This window comes from Candida albicans, chromosome 6, assembly GCF_000182965.3.
Source record: "Candida albicans SC5314 chromosome 6, complete sequence".
Taxonomy (NCBI): domain Eukaryota; kingdom Fungi; phylum Ascomycota; class Pichiomycetes; order Serinales; family Debaryomycetaceae; genus Candida; species Candida albicans.
This window is the reverse complement of record NC_032094.1, coordinates 394,506-418,922: the sequence shown is the minus strand read 5'-3', so window position 1 is coordinate 418,922 and position 24,417 is coordinate 394,506. Positions and strand designations below refer to the sequence as shown.

The 24,417-nt window shown below is 34.5% G+C and overlaps 13 protein-coding genes across 13 annotated transcripts; 7 read left to right on the top strand and 6 right to left on the bottom strand. All coding sequences in view use genetic code 12, as the record gives it.

The window, feature by feature from the left end:
* Nucleotides 1–68: 68 nt before the first annotated feature.
* On the bottom strand, nt 69–974 carry MCR1 (cytochrome-b5 reductase; the record flags this gene model as incomplete). Its single annotated transcript, XM_705753.1, has 1 exon — nt 69–974. One exon carries the CDS (start codon nt 972–974, stop codon nt 69–71), a length of 906 nt encoding a protein of 301 aa, XP_710845.1.
* Nucleotides 975–1,544: 570 nt separating this feature from the next.
* Nucleotides 1,545–2,678, top strand: CAALFM_C602030CA (NADHX dehydratase; the record flags this gene model as incomplete). The annotated part of the gene is made up of 1 exon (XM_705754.2): nt 1,545–2,678. The coding sequence occupies one exon, from the start codon at nt 1,545–1,547 to the stop codon at nt 2,676–2,678; it is 1,134 nt and encodes a 377-aa protein (XP_710846.2).
* A 271-nt stretch (nt 2,679–2,949) lies between these two features.
* CAALFM_C602020CA (uncharacterized protein) lies at nt 2,950–4,290 on the top strand (the record flags this gene model as incomplete). Its single annotated transcript, XM_705755.2, has 1 exon — nt 2,950–4,290. One exon carries the CDS (start codon nt 2,950–2,952, stop codon nt 4,288–4,290), a length of 1,341 nt encoding a protein of 446 aa, XP_710847.2.
* Nucleotides 4,291–6,318: 2,028 nt separating this feature from the next.
* On the top strand, nt 6,319–7,434 carry GPD2 (Gpd2p; the record flags this gene model as incomplete). Its single annotated transcript, XM_708731.2, has 1 exon — nt 6,319–7,434. One exon carries the CDS (start codon nt 6,319–6,321, stop codon nt 7,432–7,434), a length of 1,116 nt encoding a protein of 371 aa, XP_713824.1.
* Nucleotides 7,435–7,741: 307 nt separating this feature from the next.
* Nucleotides 7,742–9,571, bottom strand: PLB2 (Plb2p; the record flags this gene model as incomplete). Its single annotated transcript, XM_708730.2, has 1 exon — nt 7,742–9,571. The coding sequence occupies one exon, from the start codon at nt 9,569–9,571 to the stop codon at nt 7,742–7,744; it is 1,830 nt and encodes a 609-aa protein (XP_713823.2).
* A 1,621-nt stretch (nt 9,572–11,192) lies between these two features.
* Nucleotides 11,193–13,010, bottom strand: PLB1 (Plb1p; the record flags this gene model as incomplete). The annotated part of the gene is made up of 1 exon (XM_708729.2): nt 11,193–13,010. The coding sequence occupies one exon, from the start codon at nt 13,008–13,010 to the stop codon at nt 11,193–11,195; it is 1,818 nt and encodes a 605-aa protein (XP_713822.1).
* A 1,280-nt stretch (nt 13,011–14,290) lies between these two features.
* CAALFM_C601980CA (mitochondrial 37S ribosomal protein YmS18) lies at nt 14,291–14,938 on the top strand (the record flags this gene model as incomplete). Its single annotated transcript, XM_708728.1, has 1 exon — nt 14,291–14,938. One exon carries the CDS (start codon nt 14,291–14,293, stop codon nt 14,936–14,938), a length of 648 nt encoding a protein of 215 aa, XP_713821.1.
* Nucleotides 14,939–15,296: 358 nt separating this feature from the next.
* Nucleotides 15,297–16,170, top strand: RPL25 (60S ribosomal protein uL23; the record flags this gene model as incomplete). Its single annotated transcript, XM_019475461.1, has 2 exons — nt 15,297–15,303; nt 15,749–16,170. The coding sequence occupies 2 exons, from the start codon at nt 15,297–15,299 to the stop codon at nt 16,168–16,170; spliced, it is 429 nt and encodes a 142-aa protein (XP_019331006.1).
* A 149-nt stretch (nt 16,171–16,319) lies between these two features.
* On the bottom strand, nt 16,320–18,005 carry CAALFM_C601960WA (uncharacterized protein; the record flags this gene model as incomplete). Its single annotated transcript, XM_708727.2, has 1 exon — nt 16,320–18,005. One exon carries the CDS (start codon nt 18,003–18,005, stop codon nt 16,320–16,322), a length of 1,686 nt encoding a protein of 561 aa, XP_713820.1.
* Nucleotides 18,006–18,293: 288 nt separating this feature from the next.
* Nucleotides 18,294–19,889, top strand: CAALFM_C601950CA (uncharacterized protein; the record flags this gene model as incomplete). The annotated part of the gene is made up of 1 exon (XM_708726.1): nt 18,294–19,889. One exon carries the CDS (start codon nt 18,294–18,296, stop codon nt 19,887–19,889), a length of 1,596 nt encoding a protein of 531 aa, XP_713819.1.
* A 125-nt stretch (nt 19,890–20,014) lies between these two features.
* Nucleotides 20,015–20,248, bottom strand: CAALFM_C601940WA (uncharacterized protein; the record flags this gene model as incomplete). The annotated part of the gene is made up of 1 exon (XM_019475460.1): nt 20,015–20,248. One exon carries the CDS (start codon nt 20,246–20,248, stop codon nt 20,015–20,017), a length of 234 nt encoding a protein of 77 aa, XP_019331005.1.
* Nucleotides 20,249–20,980: 732 nt separating this feature from the next.
* On the bottom strand, nt 20,981–21,895 carry YHM1 (Yhm1p; the record flags this gene model as incomplete). The annotated part of the gene is made up of 1 exon (XM_708725.2): nt 20,981–21,895. The coding sequence occupies one exon, from the start codon at nt 21,893–21,895 to the stop codon at nt 20,981–20,983; it is 915 nt and encodes a 304-aa protein (XP_713818.2).
* Nucleotides 21,896–22,706: 811 nt separating this feature from the next.
* On the top strand, nt 22,707–24,254 carry CAALFM_C601920CA (uncharacterized protein; the record flags this gene model as incomplete). Its single annotated transcript, XM_708724.2, has 1 exon — nt 22,707–24,254. A coding segment is annotated over one exon (1,548 nt), but the record flags the coding sequence as incomplete, so codon positions are not given.
* Between the last annotated feature and the right edge of the window lie 163 nt (nt 24,255–24,417).

Below are 24,417 nucleotides of genomic sequence, written 5' to 3'. Positions count from 1 at the left end.
TTCATTCGTATCTCTTTTGAATAGTTAAATGTTATTTACTTATACAATAAAACTGTCTCTATAAAGATCTAAAATTTAAAGACATGTTCTTTTTCGAAACCCAAATCTTTCAAAGCACCAGTCAATTCACCTTGATCAGTTGGGGAAACTTTAGGACCTGATATAGCCTTGTATAAACCTGGTGGACCACAAACAAAAACCTTGAAATCAGAACCTGGTTTTTCTAATTCTTTTTGTAAGAATTCTTTAGTAATGAAACCAATTTGACCTTCCCATTTCTTTTCATCTGCCTTGTCAACAAAGTAATGAACTTTAACTTGGTCCTTGTGTTTAGAAGCAATAGCATCGATTTCTTTCTTTAACAAGATATCTTCTGGAGTCAAGTTACCGTAAATCAAATTAACTTTGGTGTTGTCCTTTGGATTAGAAGTGATTTGATGCAACAATTGGTATAATGGAGTAATACCAGTACCACCACCAATCAAAGCAATGGACTTGAATTGATTTGGTTCCCATTTCCATTTAACAATTGGTCCTTTGAATGATAAGGTTTCACCTTCTTTCAAATCGAAAATGTGACTTGACATTTTACCTCCGTCGTATTTTTTAATCACGAAATCAATTTCACCAGATTGGTTAACATCAGAGACAGGGGTATATGGACGAATAACATTGTTACCCTTTGGTGTAACAAATTTGGTCAACAAACATGAAGCAGTGATCAAACCAGAAACATCATTCTCATCTTTTAACTTGAAAACCAAGTGTTTGGTGTTATGAGTCAAATCAATTGACTTAGATAATTTCAAGTCCACCCATTCATTGCTATCAGTGAAAGTTTTACCAGTTTCGTTAGCAATGTAATTGTTGGAAGTAGAATATTGCAATGCCAAACCAATTGACAAAGCAGTGGCACCAGCGAATGGTACTAAGAATTTTGGAGTAGCCAATTTCGATAAATGATGAGTCAACATAATGTCAATTGTCTTTGTTAGAAAAAGAAAGAAAGAAAGAGTTAATTGATAGGGGAAAAAAAAATTTAAATGTGGTTGTTACATATATATATATAATTGAAATGTGAAAATTTAATTGGTTTAAATATAAAACCGCACACTCCGCACACACAGTTAATCCTTTTGCCTTTTTGCCCTCCTAAGAGATTCGCAATGAAACTTGCCATTGATTTTCACTCGAATTAATCGCAATCAATTTAAGAACAAATAGCAACGACCTTTCTTGATTTGAGTTACAGACACGACCAAAGAGTACAGCAATTTACGCATTACTAACATTACTAAGGGAGCAAATCAACAATAATAACCACAGTTTTTTTTTTTTGAGATTCGGGAATAACTGGAATATGCCTGCATACATTGAAGTATGGATTTTTTAATTCTCACTAAACCAACATCCTCTCTTCGTTCCCACCCCCCCTTTAAAGTGTATAACTAATTGCAATAACTCCTAACCCAATTTCTCTACCCTATTATTTTTTATTCAAAGATTTCCAAATTTGACAACAATTTCCACTCCTCATTATAACTATGCTACGCAATAAATCTCAAAAAGAACTCCTTCATTTATCTCGTCAATTGATCCAACCACTATTGCCAAACTTCCACAAGGGTCAAGCGGGTAAGATTGTTGTTATTGGGGGTAATGAAGATTATACTGGAGCACCATTTTTTGCAAGTCATTCAGCCGCTTTAGTAGGTGCTGATTTGTCCCATGTAATATGTGAAAAGGCTGCTGGTCCAGTGATAAAATCGTATTCCCCTGATTTAATGATCCATCCTTATTTAATGGATTTGGACAACCCACATTTGAATTTGAACAATTCTGAACTTGAAAAATTAAAGAATTTGCCCATCGATGAAATTATTAAAACGAATGACAATGCAGTGTTGAATAAACTTATTGATGAGCTAATTTTACCCAAAGTAACATCATTGTTGAATAGAATTGATATAGTTGTTGTTGGACCAGGTTTTGGTAGAGATCCATTAATGTTAAAGTCATTGATTCGAATTATTGAGGAAGTCAAAGTGTTGAATTTGCCCATTATATTAGATGCTGACTCGTTGTATCTAGTATCGTTGTCTCCCAAAATTATTGCAAATTATCCAAAAGCCATCATCACACCCAATGTGGTTGAATTCCAAAGAATCGCCAAAGCCTTATCAATCGATGCCGATTTGTCAGAATCAAATAAGGATAAGTTAATTGATCAAACCATTGAAGTGTCACGCAAACTAGGTGACATTATTGTTTTCCGTAAAGGTGAACACGACTTGATTGTCAAATCATCCAAGTTTTTAATCAATGAAATTACTGGGTCCAATAAACGAGTAGGTGGACAAGGTGATACATTAACAGGAGCAATTGCAACTTTGGTCAATTGGTCAAATAATTATATTTTGAGATTATGGGACAATCAAGTTGTGGTCAATTGGTCAAATAATTATATTTTGAGATTATGGGACAATCAAGTTGATTTGGATCAAGAAGATGCTAATTTATTAGCATGTTTTGCTGCTAGTTCGGTTGTTAGAAATGCAAGTAGTAAGGCATTTAACAAATACGGGAGATCAATGCAGACATCAAACGTTCATGAATATTTACATGAATCGTTTACAGAATTATTTGGTGACAGTATATTTAGAACCAGTAATATTTGATATAGGATGTTGTAGTGGTATATAAAACATAAAGTATTACCAACCAACTAACCGCCAACAATAATTTGGTGGTTGCTTTTTTTTCACACCCTCGGCTAAGTCCTGCATGTTATCAATGGTGGGGGAGAAAAGTCATGATAGCGGAAAAAAAAATTACAAAAAACGAGATTATTAATAATTGAATCAATCACAAGATATTGATAAAACAACAACTTTTTTTAAAAACTTTCTTTTCTTCTTATTTTAAAGTATTTTATCGTAAACTATAATCATGGATTCAGCAAGTTGCGGGCCATCAACTGCTTTACAAAATTTAAACAAGCATGCCCAAAGAGATAATTCTTTACAACATCAGAGGCATCAACACCCTCAACACCCTCAACAGCAAGGAGCTTCCATTCACCAGTTTCGTCAAGGTCAACAAGTGGATTCTAGATTAAATGCCGACTTTAAACAATTCAATAATGGTAATGATTTTGCTAACTCGTTTATGAACCAAATGAATATAAAACCATCGATGCAACAGCACCAACACCAGCAACACCAGCATCAACAACCAGCATGGGTGAATGATTTTTCAAATTTGTCTATTCAACAACAGCACCAGCACCAGAACCAGCAACAAAATCAAGGGACTAAATCAGATTGGCATCAACAGTTTATGCAGCAACAACAACAACAACCCAATACCTTACAACACCAATCCAACTTCCAACAAATGACACCAAATTATGCCATGGGGAGTTATCAGATGAGAAACACTGCTACTACAATGACACCAATGTTTCACAATCAAACTGAACATCAACAACAACACAAGTTGGAGGAGGAACAGCGTGCGTTTGAAAAACAGTTTGACATGATTGAAAAACAGTTGCAAAATGAATCTGTCACTACTGAAGAAAACACAAATCAGGATGAAGCTAAAGAGGAGTTTGCTAGAATTGCACGTAAGGCAGAAACATCAATGAAAACCATAGATTCGCATGATTCTGAAATGAATGAGAAATTCCAGAATTCGCAATTCCTAAAATTAATGAGTTCAATAGGTAATAGACAAGTGGAGCTAGAGGGTGATAAATTAGTGACATCAGATTCAAAAGAAGATATCAGAGAGAAGGGAATACCCGAAACAATCACAGCCACAAATCCAACAATAACAACTGCACCTAGAGACACCCAAGAAGGCCAATTTACACTGCAAGGGCCATCGAACCCTGATTTCGCCAGAGAAATGTATGACCAAATCCCACGACCAAAGCCAGCTAACACTGCCTTTCCCCATCCCTTATCAGGAGACAGTGAACATGAGCAACAACAAGAGCCAAATGACCCACACCAGAATACTTTACCTGATCCATTAGCTCATATACAAGATGGTCAATTGAGTGATATAAATGATCCGTTAACTGCAGCCAGAATTATAAGTGGTGGTCAAGTGCAAATGAGTGACTGGGTGGAAGATTACGATACTATATCAGATACTCCTTCTAAACTAGAAACAGATTCAAACAACAATCCAAACGTACGTCCCTTTAGAAAAGGTCAAATTGTCGACCATCACTGGGATGAAATGTATCGTGATTACAGACATGATGATGATTATTTTTAGTAGATTCATTATTTACGTAAATAATTAATAATTTTATTAGTTGAGGTTTTAGTTCCGGAGTTTAGTTATTGTAGCCACTATTGTTTCTTTGTTTATTTTTTTTTCTCTATGATGTAATACAGATGGTTTTTAAACACTGTTGCCGCCACAAAACAAACACACGCTCACTTGAATCTAATTGGACTGCTTCAGATTTAAGATCGTACAACAAGACAGGGGACCATTTAAATTCTAGAATTCGAAGTCAATTACTTTGGAACATATTTTTCATGGACAGATAAACTTGTATTGTCTAAGCTTCGGGTCAAACGGGCTACCAGTCCTGCCTATGATCTGCTAAGGAAAAAAAAGAAAAAAAAAGAAAGAAGTGAAAATTAATTACAAAGGTCACTAGACACGACCAAAAAATTTTTTAATCCGAATATAAACTCAGATTCTGATTTGAAGATTTTCTTTTTAAGAAACTCTACATCATAAATAGTCTAAGTTCAACAACAATACATACATACTACTCTGTCTTGTACAGCTTGTTGAAACTCTTACAAACCTGACAAGCTGTTAATTGATGTTTTTGGAACATTGACTTCTCTCCTTTAAAATCAAATATGACGTAATTCAGTCTATATTGTAATAATAGCACTAGCATCACTTTCACAAAATGGTTTCAAGAAGAACTTATTGTTTATCGTTCTTTCACTTGTACTTATTAAAGAACAAGAGTCGTATCAATAATTATATTTCGTCATTACAGAAGGAACAACAGGATAAAAAAAGCAAAAAGATTTTGTTCTCCCATTGGTGAGATATTCAAAGCCTGGTTTTAGTTCAAAATACCGTCCATCACACTATACAATTKGAAGTTCATTTGCAAATTACAATCAAGAAAAGAAAAGAGCAATAACGAAGAGAAACTGATAAAGAAAAACATGCAATTTGAACAATTGATAAGAACCATTATGAAATACAGACAAGCTAATGAAACAAGAAAAAGAAGGGGAGAAAAATGTCGTAAGGAGACGTTACCAAATGATTGTCTTAACATTCTCTTGACCTTTGTGGTAATGGGTGATGGTGATGGTGATGGTGGCGGGCCTACTTTGTATCTCTCTTACTACTTCCATTTTCAGTTCTACTACAATTACTTACAAAATTCAGTTATTATCGTCTCGTAGTTGACCTTATCACCAGTCATTAACGTTCCTTTTTCTTCACCTCTTAATTTCTTTTTCTGCGTAAAATCATTTGTATCATTGCTCATCTCATCGAATAAATCTACAACATCACGCCCTGGCTCATCACGGGAGGGTGAACTCCGCACCACTAGTACTACTAACACTTACACCCCGCTTTCAAAATTTAGTAACCCAACAAATAAGAAAGTTTCTCCTCTTGGTACTTAAGTCCAAAAACCTGATCTCTTTGAACTGGAATGTACAAAATAAAAAGTCGTAGCTAAATTGATGATTACAACTTGTTTCACTCTGATCACTACATTACATCATACAACGTCACCTTCAATAATTGTTCGTTTTCTTTTTTTTTCAATAGTTATGTTATGATGTTGTACGAAATTGACAAATTGTAGAACGAGCAATCCGGAAAAACCCTCACTACCAAGAGTATTTAACAGTTTTGTGACAATTTGAGCATACTCACACGTACAGGTCTTAGGCAATAAAAAAAGAAACTTACAATCTAGACTCCGAAAAAAGAAACTAAACAATACGCGTCCTGCATGTAGAGCAATGATTCCTTTTTTCTTAATACATACTAACTAACTAGTTGTACATTATTGAGGTTACATACAAAAGTACAGAGTGCCTTGAGATCTCATCAAATCTGGCTTGAAACAAAGTTGATAACACATTTTGTATAAATAGCATTGCATTCCCCCCCATCTTGTTCCACAATTTTACTTTTACACAATTATTATCTACATATATTCATTAACATACAATAAGTATCTCCCATTACTACAGATACAATTATCATAAATACTAGATTCAACAAATAAAAAATAATTTCATAATGACTACTTCCCCATATCCAATTGAAACTCCATTTAAAGTTTGTATTGTCGGTTCCGGTAACTGGGGTACTGCAGTTGCAAAATTAGTTGCTGAAAACTGTGCTGAAAAACCAAATATTTTCCAAAGAGACGTTAAAATGTGGGTTTTCGAAGAAGAAATTGAAGGTAGAAAATTGACAGAAATAATTAACACCGAACATGAAAATGTTAAATACTTGCCAGAAATTAAATTGCCAACTAACTTGGTTGCCAACCCAGACATTGTTGACACTGTTCAAGATGCCGACTTGATTGTTTTCAATATTCCACATCAATTCTTGGGTAGAATTGTCAAACAAATCGAAGGTAAAGTGAAACCAACTGCTAGAGCCATTTCATGTTTGAAAGGTTTGGATGTGAGTCCAGAAGGTTGCAAATTGTTGTCAACCTCTATCACTGATACTTTGAAGATTTACTGTGGTGTCTTATCTGGTGCTAATATTGCCAACGAAGTTGCCAAAGGTAACTGGTCAGAAACTTCCATTGCCTACACTGTTCCAGAAGATTTCAGAGGTGCCGGTAAAGATATTGATCCATTTATTTTGAAAGAAGCTTTCCACAGACCATACTTCCATGTCAGAGTTATTGAAGATGTTGTTGGTGCCTCTATTGCTGGTGCCTTAAAGAATGTCATTGCCTGTTCTGTTGGTTTCGTTGAAGGTGCTGGCTGGGGTGACAATGCTAAAGCTGCTATTATGAGAATCGGTATCAAAGAAACCATCCGTTTTGCTTCTTACTGGGAATTGTTCAAGATCAAGGCTTTGTCTCCACCAAACCCAAAAACTTTCACCGAAGAAAGTGCTGGTGTTGCTGATTTGATCACTACTTGCTCAGGTGGTAGAAATGTTAAAGTCGCCAGATACATGATTAAAAACAATGTCGATGCATTTGAAGCTGAAAAAATTGTTTTGAAAGGACAAAGTTCTCAAGGTATCTTGACTGCTAAAGAAGTTCACGAATTGTTAACAAATTTCAACCTTCAAGACGAATTCCCATTACTCGAAGCCACCTATAAAGTTATCTACGAGAATGGTAGTGTTGACGATTTCCCACAATTATTAGAAGGTGATCAATAAATGGGTTTCCTTCAGTCTTTTGAATCTATATCACATTTAGAAGATAAGAAGTGAAAAGTTGATCTTTTCCATTCTAAAAAGAAATAAAACATGAAGAATTTATAGAATAGCAGTGATATCACTGTTTTGTACATTAGCATTAGATTTTTGTTATAGAGAGTTTGATTTTTATATATACATATATTTGGTTACTGGTATAATTTATTATTTCGTAGTTTTCCTCTGTACATCCTTCTACAATTAATGGTTGTATTAATTTTGTCTACTCCTAGCTTTCCTAATTTGGCGTGTTTCGTAAAACAGAAATTCAATTACTGAGATCATCTCGTTTAACCAACGCAATACCGCCGTCATTAATTCCAGCCACATTATTCAGATTATAGTCTGCCGCGCTCGTTGTTAAGCCTTCATCACTGAAGTTGTCGCCCAAAGGTTCACCTTTGTATATTGTACCATCCCAGCAATAATTCTCAAAACACTTTTTGCATTGTTCCGTTTGTTCGATTCCTAGACGTTCTTGTTCTCTGCGTATAATGGCACAACCAACACAAGCTGCCCACTCGTTGTCCAATTTACCATTCAAGCGAGATGCAACATCATATCCATTTGAAATCATTCCTTGTCGTTCCGTATCAGAATACTTGAGTTTGAAAGTAGATGTATTGGAAAAGTATGTGAATGGACGATTTGCAAGATATATAACCACAGGAACATCATAGATATTTTCAGTTAATGATGTCAAGTTCTGGGCATCACATCCAAAAAACGTTGGCTTACTAGTTAAATTTAAGTTCCGGAAAGTGTTCTGATCTGGGACATATGGGAAGGCAATGCCATCTCCTTGTGATGAGAATTGTCGTTCAAAAGTTTTGATTAAAGCTGATCCATCTGGCCAATTGTTTTTATCTGCCGATTGATCAAAGGCAAAGATTGCGCTTACCTTACGGTGGATCAATGGAAGCAAGGGAACATTCTGACCGTCTTCACCTCCATCTGCCAAATATAGTGTTCGAGATTGTGCTATTTTGGTATCGGAATTATTGCTTTTGTGAAATGGATTTGGATTGTATTGTGCAATATCAATATTTAACTTTTCAACAGGGTCGAGGGTGAATTTGCTAATGAGCTCTTTAAGGAATGGTGGGATTGGCATGTTATTAAGTTGTTGCAACACTATATTAAATAAAGATGAGGATGTGCCCATGAAAAACCCTGCATTATCAAACCCATTAACACATCTTTTAGAGACAGGAGCCCCATCATCAAGCCTGGTTCCAATATATTTGGTATCAACAAAGCTTCTCAAACTTGGATCCCATGAACCCACTTCATAAGGGGTTAATTCAAATACGGTAGAATTGAAATTCATGAGCACAGTGTTTGGTTCCCTTCCCAACGCGGTTAGTATTGGATATGGCATTTCATTATTTTGGAATGATGTGGTCTCAGTTACATCTGACCATAAAAATGAAGCCCCTTGATTGTCAAAATTTGTTAACAATTGGTGACTCAAAGCTCTCCCATAGACATCTGTTATACTGACAGTAAAACCAGCTAATTGTTTGGTTTGGACCTGCAAATTAATGTTACCCCACATTGCAGTATTTCTAACAATATTTACTCCATAGTATGCAACTAATGAATTTTGTATATCCCACAATTTGTCTTCTCGTAAAAGTTGATCCACTGGTATCAAATCATTACTGGCAAGACTTCCAACTAGCCATGAGCCGCCAGATAAACCAACAATATAGCTTGAACTCTGCAAGATCCCACTTAAAACTGAAGGATTAGTTGCTCGTGAATCTAAAGCAAGTAATTCACCAGCACCAACTAGCATAGCTCTGTAGCCTCCACCGCCAAATGCAAGTCCAATTGTTGGGTTTGCTGTTTCCAAAAACCCATCAACATCGAAATCAACTATTTTGGCATTATGAAGAAACTTGCTTAATTCACTTTTGGCATTTGCATACCTTCTATCAATGTATGCTTTTTCATTGGAATTGATACCATCCAATGAGGACCTAGTTAATTTACCTTCAGGACACTGAACATAACCTGGTGTATAAAGGTTAGTTGGTGATTTTGATAAGACACAACCAACAAGAAATAACAAGATACTTTGCCAAACTAGCATTTCTTATTAATGGAATTGTTTCTAAGTTGTTCAAATTCAAATTTAAAAATAATCAAAATGCTAGTTATATATATATATATATATGGAGAAATTATGAAAACTAACTGACCACTCCTCCTTTTTTCCTTTTACTTCCACGGTATAATTAATGCAGTTGTTCGCCTAAATACCAACATGATAATCATTCATTTCCACGTTTATTTGTTTATTTCTATTTTGAAAAAATAAAATATAAACAAAAAGACGCAAGGAATTTAAACTTTTGAAACATTTTCAATATTTATTTTTGTGGAGATTAACATTTATATAACATTTAGATCAATATCCAGAAGTATTGAGTGATTGTGCTTTCTCTTAGTGTGGAATGTTAAGTATGTCTAAATTTTAGATGTCAACTGCTATTTTAGAAGATTTGCGAAGAGCGAATATCCTTAGAATTGGAGAAATTGACTGCCAAATGAAAAAAAATACTCCTTAGTTCACCCCTTTATTATTTGAAAAAAAAATATTGAATCTTTCAATTATGCATTCATGTACTTTCGAGTTTTAATTGCAAAAAAAAGATTTAACGCGTTTTGTAGCCTTCAAGATTTCACCTCTGTAGCCTTCTTTCTACGTATTTTAGTTAATACGATATATCGTATCAATTCTGAAACAGAACCAAGAAAAACTTTTGGAAAAAGAGGTAAAAGTAAAAGGTTAAAAAGAGTGTGTAGTAGTAAGAGCTTAAAACATGTCAATCATAATCAAGAGTTGGTAAAAGAAATCTACGGGAGTGCCAAATAATACTACGATTTGTCAAAATATTATTTTCATATGCACAAAGTGTTTTGTTTCTAGCTGATTGTGTTTCTTATTATAGCTCCTCGTTGATGTTGCTATTGTTATTAGTGTGGTCTGCATCATTAGTTTTTCTTAACTTGAATTGTTTGCATCTTAGACTTTACGTTAATAACAATCAGCGTAAAAACAATATTTGCAGAAAAAAGGGAAAACAAAGAAAAAGTAAAAAAACAATTGGAGGGGTTGTAAGCAATAAACTATCAAAACTCTGTTTTTTCTGAATTAACTTGCATTGTATTGCAGATAACAGTCCAACAAAAGATAAAGAGGAGGAAAAGCAACACACGAGTTTATATTTTCTGAACAAATTCGTAAATTTTCAAAATACTGATGCTAGATTTGAAAAAAATTGCCTAATGTTTTTTTATTAAGGGGTGAATGTTAATATACGTCTTACCCTGAATATTATCAACTTCTTTGACTATCAATCAAATGAGATATATTGTACTTTCGAAGCAAAGTAAACACAATAGACTATCAATGAAGTACAGAAATCATTTAACATTCTCGCCTAAAATTTCTAAGCCCTTTTTTCAAGACAATAAGCTAGTATTCCGAGATTTCTTTGACACCACAACAAGCTCAAAGATACCCTCGGATTGTTAGACAACTGCTTTTACTACATGTCATTCATTGTAGAAAAGGTGAAGACTAGTGAATTGACTGGGCTGATGAAAATTTCACATTTGAACATTCCATTTACTATATACCAACCTATACAATAATCTCTTCACTCCTCGGCTGGGTTGTTTTGTGCACATGGCATTACACATTTCTTTTATGCCTTTTTCAAAATCAGAGTTCCTCCGTCATTAAACCCAGCTACATTATTCAGGTTATATTCGGTAGCACTATTAGTTAATCCATCATCACTAAAGTTTTCACCTAATGGCTCACCCTTATAGATGGTACCATCCCAGCAATAGTTTTCAAAGCATCTCTTACATTGTTCTGTCTGTTCAATACCTTGTCTTTCTTGCTCTCTCCGTATGATGGCGCATCCAACACATGCTGCCCATTCATCATCCAAGGATCCACTTGATCTAGTGGCAATTTCAAATCCATTGGAAATCATGCCTTGTCTTTCGTTATCGTCGTATGTTAATTTGAAAGTTGATGTATTAGACCAGTAAGTGAATGGACGATTTGCCAAGTATATAACCAAGGGAACATCATAAATATCCTTTGTCAATGAAGTCAAGTTTTTTGCATCGCAACCAAAAAATGTAGGTTTGCTAGTCAAGTTCAAATTACGGAAAGTGTATTGATCAGGAACATATGGGAAAGCAATACCATTACCCTGTGATGAGAATTGACGTTCATAAGTTTTCACCAACGAAGTCCCATCTGGCCAGTTTAAAACGTCATTGGAATTGTCAAAGGCAAATATAGCACTTACGTTACGATGCAACAAGGGACTTATTGGAATGTTTTGGCCATCTTCTCCACCGTCAACTAAATAAAGATTTTTTGATTGAGAAATAGCAGTATTGCTGCCAGAACTTTTGAAAAATGGATTTGGATTGTAAGCAGACACGTCTATGTTGGACTTGAGAATTGGATCTACCAAAATATCATCAATTATATCTTTTAAAAAGCTAGGTATGTTAGCTTCAGTGATAGACAACACCGCTTCGTTGAAAAGAGCAGAAGAAGTACCCATGAAAAACCCAGCATTGTCAAATCCATTATAACACTTACCAGTTGGACGACCATTGTCTAATTTTGTTCCCAAATATCTAGTGTCAACAAATTCATTTAAACTAGGATCCCATGAACCAAATTCGTATGGAGTTAATTCAATCACAGTGGAGTTGAGATTAATAATGGTAGTATCTGGAGCTCTACCATCACTGATCAATATTGGAAACGGCATTTGGTGGCTTTGGAAGTTTGAAGCACTCGTTACATCTGACCACAAATAAGCATCACCTTCGTCTTCTGTGTTTGTGAGCAAAGGGTAACTTAATAGTCTTCCATATATGTCAGTTAAAGAAACGTTAAAATTTGCATTTCTTTTGCTGGCAACTTGATTACCAACATTAACCCATTCTTCAACTTGCTTTATAGGATGTTCAATGCCATAGTAACTAAGAAATGAGTGTGTGAGTTCCCACAAACCTTGAGATAACATGTCATCAACAGAGTTCAAATTATTACTTGCAAGACTTCCAACTAACCACGATCCACCTGATAACCCAGCAATATAACTCGAAGCTTGTAAAATGCCTGCTAAAACTGGAGTATTGGTTTTTGTTCTTGAGTCCAAGCTACTGATTTCACCTGCTCCAGTCAACATTGCTCTATACCCTCCGCCACTGAATGCAAGACCAATAGTTGGATTGGAGTGTGCTAAGAACGAATCAACATCAAAGTTTTGTAAGTTTGCATTGTGTAAAAACTTAGACAATGCTTGTTTGGCAATAGGATATCTGGCATTGATATATGATTGTTCATTTGGATTGATCCCCTGAGATCCAGATCTAATCAATTGACTGCTTGGGCAAGAAACCGGACCAGGAGCATATCCATTAGTTGGTGATGTAGCAACACAATAATTTATAATAAGCAAAATTAACAAATGATGCAAAATCATATTCAGTTTTCAATGAATGATATTTGTTGATTTAGACACCCTAGCTAGGATTATGTTCTTGATTTTTTTTTAAAACAAATTAATCTACATTTATATATTATTTCTATTTAAATGTGTCAAGTTTTTTGACTTTTAATAAAAATTAAAGTTAAAATTATAATTACTAAACGTGTTGCCAAACCTAAAGTCACAATGTGGGTTAGGATTTATTGTTGTCGTTACCGTTTGACACGGGCTTATCGTTATACAATGTTACCCATGTGGGCATAGCACCTGTTACATAAACGGCATCAAATTTTGTTGTAAAATAAATCATAAGTGCTACAAAATTAGGAGTCGATTGAAGTTGAGCAATATTCCATAATACAATTCAAGTCGTGATTATTCATATATTGGTTGTAAATCGAAGAAACTAACCACGAGGTGCTGTTGTTTTTTGTGTGTGTTGCGAAAAACTCCCAACAAAAAGAAAAAACAATGGAATACTGAAGTGAGAGAACACTCAAAACTTCATTAATGTTTGTTGTTTAAGAAACTGTACAGAAACTGTTGTTATTTTTTTTGATTTCCCATGTGTTTCTCTTCTTCTATTTGCGTTCTTTTTACGATGATAAAAAATGACTTTCAATTTGAAATACAAGTAGCTCTAAATAAATGAAAGGCTTATATTTAATATCAGTGTTGGGTTTCTGCAAAATAGCATGTAGTTGACATTTTTTAACATTTTTTCGCGTTGTATTTTGCCAAATGTGGCTTAATATTTTACCAAACACTCTTTCAAAAAAGAGCCATTCTTTAAAAGAAATTACTAGATTACATTCCCAACAATACTACTAGCATCAGCATACAAGATGCACTACTCACCTATAGCAACTAACATTAGGAGGTGCCGTAGATACTAGCAACAATGGTTAGAACTAACCAAAAAAAAAACAACCAGTAGTTTATTACTATATAACAATTTAGGCTTTATTTAAGCCTAGCTTTAAGGGATTGGCTTCAATTGATTGCCTTTACAAACTCTATTTATCACGGCCAAGACAAGCCACGGTATGGCAACGCTTTTAGATTACTATTTCTTAAGTTTTGGATAGTTGTGAACTGCTTAATAATTTGCGCTACCAAATTTTACCATATCACACTACTTTGATACTTCCCTATTTTTTCTTCACACGAAAATTTTCCAGGAATCAAGAATATCAAACACCATCATTTCAACGAATCGTTTGGTTTATAGAGCTTAGATCCGCTAAAATAAGCACTCAGTACTTTGCATAATCATGTTTTCGGGTATAAGCAAGTTGATTTTGGGAAAGTCCGCTATATCTTCGGCGTACTCAATTCCAAAACCTTTTAATTACCAAACCATATCACGAGCCTTGTCAACATCATCCACGGTAGCAAGCGTACAGAGAGCTAACAAAAATGCATCAATGTCTCAATTAGCCCAGAAATTGAATAAAAACAAAACTAACGAAAAAGTAGTTTATTGGAAACTATACGCTACATTTAATAGACACAACACCAGATGCACATTAGTGGCCGTGGTTGAAGACTTAGATTTCATGGAGAAGAACAAAGATTTACCATATAACGACAAAGTGTTATACTACTTACAGTTGCCTCATAAGGTTAAATATAGTGTAACTGCTGGACAATTAGGATTCAGAAAATCCCAGAGACAAGAATACGAAGCTGGTTTCCAAGTTTCGAGTAAAATGTTTAAAACCATAGAAGAAAGAAACTATATTGGCCCTCACGATAAGATTGAGTTGATTTTGAAAAACTTTGGTAAAGGAAGAGAAGCCTTCCAAGCTGCCTTGTTGGGTAAGGAAGGTTCAAAAATCAAGAACAACATCGTCAGAGTCTGTGATGCTACAGTCTTGAAATTCGGTGGTGATAGACCAAAGAAATTACGTCGTTTGTAGGGGGGAATGGGAGCTACTCAATCATCCGAAGATATATTATTCTTTTACAGCTATTCTTGTACATATATACGCCTTCATATATATATATATCTCAAATTACTAGGCATATTAGACTAAAAAAAACTTGGTGTGAGATTATTTAGCATACTAGGGCTGTAGCCCTAATAATCAACATTATGCACGTGTAAGAAAAATGGTCGTGCGATTTACAACCATTGAAAAAAAAACTTACTTTTTTTCCTTCTCACATACTCTCACTATAGTGAACAGCCAAAGACACTGCGAAAGAGAAAAAGTAAAAATCAATAGTGAAATTTTTTATACTCTTCATAAGGTTGTACATCATAGAATAACAACAATGGCTCGTATGTTTAGATAACACCATGTTTGGAGAAGAGATTCATAGGGAGAGCGAATACATGTTTAAGGAAAGAGAGATTTGATAAGTTTAAATAAAACAGAGAGATTTATGATATTCCATTAAGAATTAAGAAATACATGCCCATTTAAACTAGAAATTCATCCCGTATAACAGCTACAATGTGGGAAATAACATGTTTAGGGAGTTTCAGAATCGATGTTTCAGTAGTTATTGAAAGCGTAGCGTACATCAAGTGAACTATAGCCAACTTGAGATGACGTTAACAATACGTTTTGGGTTTTCATGGTTCATCACAAAATTTTCACAGATTATAGAAATCAAAGGCGACAAAGTTCTTTTCCATACAGTCTCCACTTCCCTATGTTTACTTCTTCTTGGCAACCAGAAGATATTTGTTCAATTTACTAACTGAATTTTTTTTCTTATAGCAACTACTAAAGCTTCAGCTGCTAAAAAAGCTGCTTTGAAAGGTGTTAACGGTAAAAAGGCTTTAAAAGTTAGAACTAGTACTACTTTCAGATTACCAAAAACCTTAAAATTAACCAGATCTCCAAAATACCAAAGAAAATCAGTCCCACACTACAACAGATTGGATGCCCACAAAATCATTGTTGCTCCAATTGCCACTGAAACTGCTATGAAAAAAGTCGAAGATGGTAACACTTTGGTTTTCCAAGTTGACATCAAATCCAACAAACACCAAATCAAATCTGCTGTTAAAGAATTATACGATGTTGATGCCTTATACGTTAACACTTTGATCAGACCTAACGGTACCAAGAAAGCTTACATCAGATTAACCTCTGACTACGATGCTTTGGATATTGCTAACAGAATCGGTTACATCTAAATGTAGTTTTTGTTTCATGTAATTTAATATAATATATACATAAATTTGGCGCATAACGTGGACTAATGAAATAAATTTAACTAACAATCGAAGTCTTTCTTATAATTGTTATTTAACATAGATAGTTCATATCATGTACTATAAATACTCTATATAATTTGGTTAATTGGAGAGTCAATGGTCCAATAAGTATACTTAAAGTTGTTGGGAAGTGTCCTGATTTTCCTTTTGATATTTAGCAATACCTCCTTCTTCTGGTTTAGTAACCGTTGCAATTGAGAGTTGATTCTTTGTCCTTTTCGAACGACGTCCTCAATTTCATTTATATTGAAAAATTTGCAGATTTCGTCGTCGTTACTAATTTCAATTGCCAATGTTAAATTTTTGTCTTCAACATCTTCGGCAATAATTTTGAATGGAGTTATTTTCCATGTTCGTGCATAGGGTTTGATGATAATTGGATGAAAAGGAAACATCCCTTTGACTTTGATTTTTTCCAAAGTATAAGGAACATTCTCTTGAAAAGATTTCATTTTGTTTCGAGCTGCATATATGCTCTTGATTCTGATCTTAGCATTTTCATGTCTGTCCAAATACTTCTTAGTTACATTATCCCAATCAGGTAGAACTGTTATACTTGTTAAATTGAGGCCATTACTTGGTTCAATTTTCGGCTCTACCATTTCCAGTTGGGATCCCAAATCCTGACTCATGGCCGCTGTATCAACAGAGGCAAAACTTGGTGCTTCTAAATTGGTTTCATTTGAGCTTTGAATAGGAGTGCAAGGGATGACCATTTGCGAAATGCCCTTGCTTTTACCCTCATTACTCGTGTTCTGATTTGTTGTGGAAGACCTTGTAGACACAGGGCGATGAAACAATAGATTAGACCCTGTTTGACGACTACTGGTGTTATTGAGTGCTTCGAAAGCATTGGAAACATAAGAGTCCGTTGGATCAGGTGGCACAGCATTTGTCACTGTGGGTAGTTGGGAATCTAAATTTAATGGTTGATTGCTAACCTCTTCTTCTATGATGGGCCCTTGTAAAAAGTCTGTTTTATGGATTTGGGTTGCTTGTGTATCAAAATTCATTCTTTGGCTATCTTTTACAATCTTGTTTGACAACATATTAGCTGCAATTCCACCACCAAAGTTACGACGTTTTTGATCAGGTAATTGACTGTCCAATTCAATATCACCTCGATTCCTATTCTTACGAAAAATCTCGAATGAAGAAAAGTCATACTTGACTCGAAGTTCGTTATAAACATCAGGTTCGCAAAACCCTTTCATTCTACGCAACATTTCCAGAAACTCATATTGCAAGTCCTTTTCAAACAAATCATGTAGATTCTTCTTTGTTGCAATTTCGGCGTGATTGAAGTATCCTTCTAAATACTTGCAGTTTTTTATTTTCAAATCAAAATTGAGCTTTGCTATAAGAAACCCATCGTCTTCCGGGTCCCCCTGCACGGACCTCTCTATCATTTTAGCCAATGTATCATATTGATCACGTCTGATTGACGAATTGAATAACCTGTCTTTAGGAATTATAACACCACCAACGCTATAGTCCTCCTTAGCTATTGAATATGGTACTCGACCATATTTCATACAAGTATTTGTTTTGATTTCACTAAAGTCAGTGAATACTATTATTCCTTGGGCACTTCCTAAATCAGAAATACGAAGAAGCACCACAGGTATTTCATACGTGTATTTAACAATTAGTTTCGAAGTGTCATTTCTGTCTAAAATATCTAAGACTGGCGGAATCGAAGATAATGCATTTGTGGTGCGAATATGCTTCAACAACTTCTTGTTGCTTGTCATTTTATGGAAGATTGTATTTGGGTATGGTAAAAAGGCGACGAACACGTAGTATTGAAGGAATTTTTTTAACCTGTTTGAAAAATACGCGTTGGTAATTAAACTTAGTGAACGCCGCAAATCGTACCAGAAATAGAAATCTAGCAAAGCCCCTAGAAAAAAAAAACAAGTACTGCTTCATCATAATAGCGATCTAAGTTTTTTTTTCCTCTCTCCTCTATGTTCTGAAATCTGGCTTTTCCCTTCATCAGATGGTGGTTGCATAGGAAATACCATAAACAGAATTTCAACATGAGATTTCGCAGATTACCCAAAAAATCAGAAATTAAAAAAGTGTATTTACCATCTACTGCTACGGAATATTTAGAGCAGGGATCAATTGATGAAGAGTCTGGTGAAAGATGGTTGGGTTCGGATGTGAGCAAATGTTTGAGGTTTTTTAATAAAGCATACTCGAACTATATCCAAGCCATAAAGTTAGATCCCAAGTTATTGGATGCCCATTATAATTCCGTGAGATTGTTGTTGCATACATACCAAACTTTCAAGAGAATACCGTCAGGTCATGACATTGCAATTGAAAATGCATCATTGGAAGTGGTACAAAATATATCAGACATACGAATTGCTTACGAGAATAGTTTGGAACGTGTTCAACAGTTGGGCCAAGTACCGAATGACTTACTATATAACTATGCGATTGTTTATCTCGAGTGGCTAGAGTCGCAGCAAGAAGAACAAGATGACGAAAGTAGCTTGCTGGTGAGTTTTGAACAGGTAGTAGAGGTATATGATAGAGTACAAGGCATTTTTCAAAACTTACTAAACAGTCAGATGGAAGAACTAGAGAGATTTGTAAATGATCTACAAAATATTGATACCAATAATTTCAGTGGTGGTGATATATACATTGGAAATAGCTCGAGTAGCAGTGATAAAACAAAACAGGAAGAGCTTACAAGTGAGGAAGTTGTCCAGCCAACAGACTTGTTTGAAACTGTATTGTCGTCATACAAGTTGATTCAATCAGTTTATGAGAATGCTTCGTCAAATGATTTGATACAGACAGTTAGTCAATCAGTTGCCCCTTTGTTACAGATAAATGATAATGTGGCCAATGAGTTGATCATAAAGTACAGCGAATCTTCACATGTCAACAGCATGATAAGCAATATAACGTTGAAGGATGTAAATGAGTTGAAGTTGGTTAAATTGAATCTTCTAGCATTGGCAGAGACGGATATATTTAGACTGTTGGATATATGGAAAAATGATAATGAAATACCTGAAACATTACCAGAAAAGTTCATGGTGGCATCTGATAGTGTACAAGCATTATTGGATAGAAACGACATAAATTTATTGACGGTAAATTCCCAAGGTACAGAATCTGATAAAGATACATTCTGGAAGATTCTCACTTTTCAGAATAACATGTTGAAAAGAGCCCAAGAGTTGTTGAATGAGCTGATGCAATTACAAAAAAAGAGTAACTTGCAACTGGAAGATTTGGGTAGTTTAATAGTTCAAGTGAGTGAAGTCATTATTGCTAGAGCTGATATAGAGTTGCAAAGAAGTCTGATCAACAACTATTCTTCGTCAGTGAATAATCATCTGGTATTAATGACCAACTGCAAAAATTTATTGAAGAATGCTATTAACATTGCCAACTTAAATGGTGGATTGAGGGAGAGAATGATGGTAAAAATAAATCGCGAGCAATGCAAATTAGAAGCTGTCTTCAGATTATGCATCTTGGAAAATAGGACCAGTATTGAAGAGCTAGATAAAGTCATGACGAGAAACAAATGGGTCAATGAATTGCCAAATTTGAAAAAACTGGGACTTTACGATGACTTTGGATTAAATAAGATAATTGTACCTTGAGTGTTTATTAAATAATTGGGCTCTATATACGGATCATAAAAAAGTCTCTATATAATATTAATATTTAAAACCAATAAACATTGTAGTCAACTAGTCTGGTGGCAATACATATTTTTTTTGCATTTTCACATATAATCTTCGTTTGACACCACAGGGATGTCGGTGATATTGTTCATCCAAACTCTTTCTGCACTATATATATCTTCTTTCAATGTATCACCAGTACATTTCGAAGGTGTGTGATCAAATATTGAGCTGTGGATATATTGCAACGAAATAGAAGGGTTCCTTGAATTATTCAATATGATTTGGACTATATTTATTTTGATCAAGTATAACAACCAGGTTATGATCTTCATGGTTGAAGGTAGTTTGGATCTTTTTGAATAGATATTAACAAAACTTTGTAAGTTCTGTTTTGAAAAAAAAAAAGGTGTTCTATCACAATATGGATATGTTATTGAATTCTGAAGTTTTTTAGACGGGCAAAAACAAGAACTAGGCAAAGTTTGAATACTGTTGTCAAGTTAGAAAAAGCTAAAATTGTTCAGTGCCAGAATCATTAAATAAACCCAAAACGTCGAGTCTAATGATTTTTTAGCAGGTCTTTAATAAGGGTTTCAATAAGTGACAATTGTAGTTGTTTGCATTACCTTGATACAGAATAGATGTGTGTATGTATAATTAAGATGTTGCGAACACGTTCTTGACAATATCAAACTTTTTTTTTTGGTTTTGATTTGTAAGACAAAACAGTCATTCCTCTGGTCCCTTTAACAATTTGTCCTCACTAAAAAAAAAACGGCGATAACAACTTTGCACGCCCTTTTAGTTATGGCGACCAGACTCTATCTAATGTGAAAGATTGAGAATGTATAGGTGCCATAAACTATTCTGGTTCGTATTTTCAGGAGACGAGTCAGTTTTGATAGCCAAGAACCTTTTGATCACTTCACTAATTTATCAATGATCAATAGTTTACAAGATATAGTAAAATTCAAGCAATATTTTACAAGTATTAATTAAAAAAAAGTTATAAATAAAGAGCTATTCTAGAAAACTATTTACAAGGTCACTTACTTCTGCGGTGCTTATTTACTTAACAATTTATCAAATGCTGGAATCAACGATTGAGCCAAGGCAAATGAGAATACTAATTTAGGACCAGTTGTCAACAATTTAGGTGTCAAACCTTTAAAGAAGGCAGTAATTCCTTCATTCTTGAACATGTTTTTCAAAATGGTGAAACCAGATTCTGGGTTTTCAAAGTTTCTGTTTTGAATTCTAGTTTTGATCACATCCAATGGAGCAGAAACAATTAAAGAAGCACTGGCACCAAAAATAGATGTAATAAAGTTTTGTGACCAAGTGGCTTGAGAGTAATCCTTCAATCCAAAGATATATTCTTTGGCAAAAGAGTTACCACCAAATAAAGCAAAGGAACCTGGAGCATTTCTTGCCATTGTCCAGCCCCAACCTCTATATAAGCCTAATCCTTCATCTTGAATAATTTTCAAGAATCCTCTACCACGGAAGGACTCTGGGTTTGTTTGACGTTTAATTTTCAAAACATCTAATGGTAACAATACAACTTCACCAATACCAATTAAAGAACCAGCAGTTGCACTCATCAATGCTTTACCTGTTTTTGGACCAAAAGCAGCGTCATATGTGTCCTTGAAGTTTTTGGTCAAGAATTCATTGGCAAATGGTTGTCCACCATATTTGTAAACTCTTTGTAAAATCTTGTAACAAGCAGCATAACCCAAACCTGGGAACAATGAAAACAAACGCTTGCCCAATGCTTGAGAAGCTTGATCTCTAAAGATCACTTTATTCAATTCGTGCAAAGAAGTAACCTTGGTGTGGTTAGACATCAATCTTTTTGAAATGGTATCGACTGGGTGGAATACACCAATTTCAGCAATACCGGCAGTTGCTGAACCTAAAACTCTAGCAATACCGGATTGTTTTTTGTCTGAAGATGATTGGGCAGCTGGTGACATGGTTGTTTATGTACTCAAAGATTATTGATAAGGTAAACTGTGGGAAATCAATGCTTCTGAAAAAAAAAAAATCAACAGCGAAAAAAAAAAACGACTAAAAAAAGAAAAATTTTGTTTGTAAGGAGAAAGAAAAAAAAAGAGTCAAAACGGGAATTGGCAGGTGAGCAAATAGAACAGAAAATTTTGTTAGCACCGCGCTTAATAAAATAAAATACCATAATTGGAAGTGGGATCTGACATGTGTAGAGCATTGTCCATAACTTTAAAGAAATAGATGAATATCTCAGAAATGAAACATATTTTATAGGATATCAAAGAGAGGAAAAATATCATTTGTGTTTACACGAACGTACATAAAACTGTGTTATAAAGTAGAAATTAAGGCAGCTGTTTTTAATATAACCATTTACTTATGTCAATCTCTTTCTTTACCATCAAAACTATAAAACAATAGCCAACCAATTTTGACACTCGGTTTACTTCATTAGATTGGTTACTCTACTCCTTCGGATAGTATGTGTGATAGTAGAGTGAGATGGATTACTTTTCAGTGTAACTTAAGGCTGCTTTTTTTTGTTGGAACGCGCACTACTTGCTGGTGGACAAACTTCAAAACGAAAAGGAAAAAAAAACCTCTGCCACATACAGCAGCAAGAAAAATGTATCAAAAAAATTGACTACCACAGGAGCATCAATTACTCATCTATCGATTTCACTCAAAAAATTGACTACCACAGGAGCATCAATTACTCATCTATCGATTTCACTCTTGTCGTTGGATTAGTTGTTATTTATTCATTCATTTTCTATCATGACAGACATTTTGGAAGCATACAAACAAAGCTTGTCTGAGTTAACATTTAATTCACGTCCAATAATTGATAATTTAACTATAATAGCAAAAGAGAATCCAAATGTTGCCGATGGAATCGTCGATTTAATAACTCAACGAATTTATAAAACTATTCCAGACCAGAAATTATTTGCATTGTATTTACTAGATTCTATATGCAAAATTATTGGTAACCCTTATAACATATTAGCTGGAGATGAGATTTTTAATTTATATTCTCATGTATTTCAATTAGTCAACGAGACAATTCGTAACAAGTTGGTGAACTTGTTTGAAACATGGAAAATAACCAAAACAAGAGGTACCAATGACCCTTTATTTCCGAAAGCACAATTAGATAAAATAGATTCATTTTTGAAGAAGGCAGGGTACCCGAAGGCCAAAACAAACTCGGGTGTAATGTCCCAACAATCCCTAGTGAACGATATTAACCAATTAATTCCTATTTTCGAAAAAAAAGTACGAACTAACCCAAACTCCAAGTCACAAGATAGACTTCGGGCATTAAATCAATTAAGATCAATACTTTCTAGCCAAGTGATGAAAGCTAATGAATTACAGGCTATTCAAAATCAACTACAAAACATTAAGGAGCAAGAACTCTCATCGTCATCTTCTTCAGCATCAAAAGGTGGCACCCCTATTCCTACCCCAGGACCAACTCCTGCCACTACGCCGGGACCCTCTTCGATTCCACCTGTGTCTAGGGTGAACCCGGCATTCATGATATTCAATGATTTGGTTCTTTCAGGGTTGGTTAAAAAGGATCAAGAACCAATCCCTGGATCTAAACCAGTTTACTCGTTGGTTTTTCCACAAACCAAATATGTACCATCAGCAAGTGGTCTCGGCTCTAATAGTACTTTAGAAGATTTATTGTTATCTAGTAGTTCAATACAAAGATCTGATTATGATAAATTGAAGTTTACGGAAATGGTTAAGGTTAGTAAATTGTCTTTCAACAATTTGCAAGACTTTATTAAAAATAATAAACCTACAACAAAATTGCGTGATTTGCTTTATGATTCAAAACCATCCAAATGTTCAATTTGTGGTAAAAGATTTGCATCTGATAAAGAAGGGGCAGATAAAAAGAGATTACATTTAGATTGGCATTTTAGAATCAACAAGAAGCTCTCTAATAAAGGCAGTAATGTTCAATCTCGAAATTGGTATCTAGATGATTATGAATGGGTTCATTTTAATGAAAACGATCTTTTGGAGTATTCGACAGATGTAAGAATACCAGATATTACTCAGGAAATGGATGAAACTATTTCAACCGATAGCCAATACGTGATTGTTCCATCAACAGAAACAAATATGAACAATAAATGCTTAATCTGTCGTGAGCAAATCAAGGCTACTTATAATGATGAAATTGGAGAATGGTGCTGGTACAATTGTATTAGACAACCTGGAGAGCCTAAAAATAGCAGAAAAATTGTCCATGTCACTTGTTATAATGAATCCAGCAAGAAGAGACCAGCGGACAATGATGATTTGAATCCTCATGTCAAACGAGAAAAGTTTTAGAAAATCTGTAGGTTAAATATATATATATATACATTATATATCAATAATAAATAAATACGTCGTTACGATAACTATTTGCCCGACTTATTTTGTTACACATTCATATCATTTCATTTTATTATATTTTACTTTT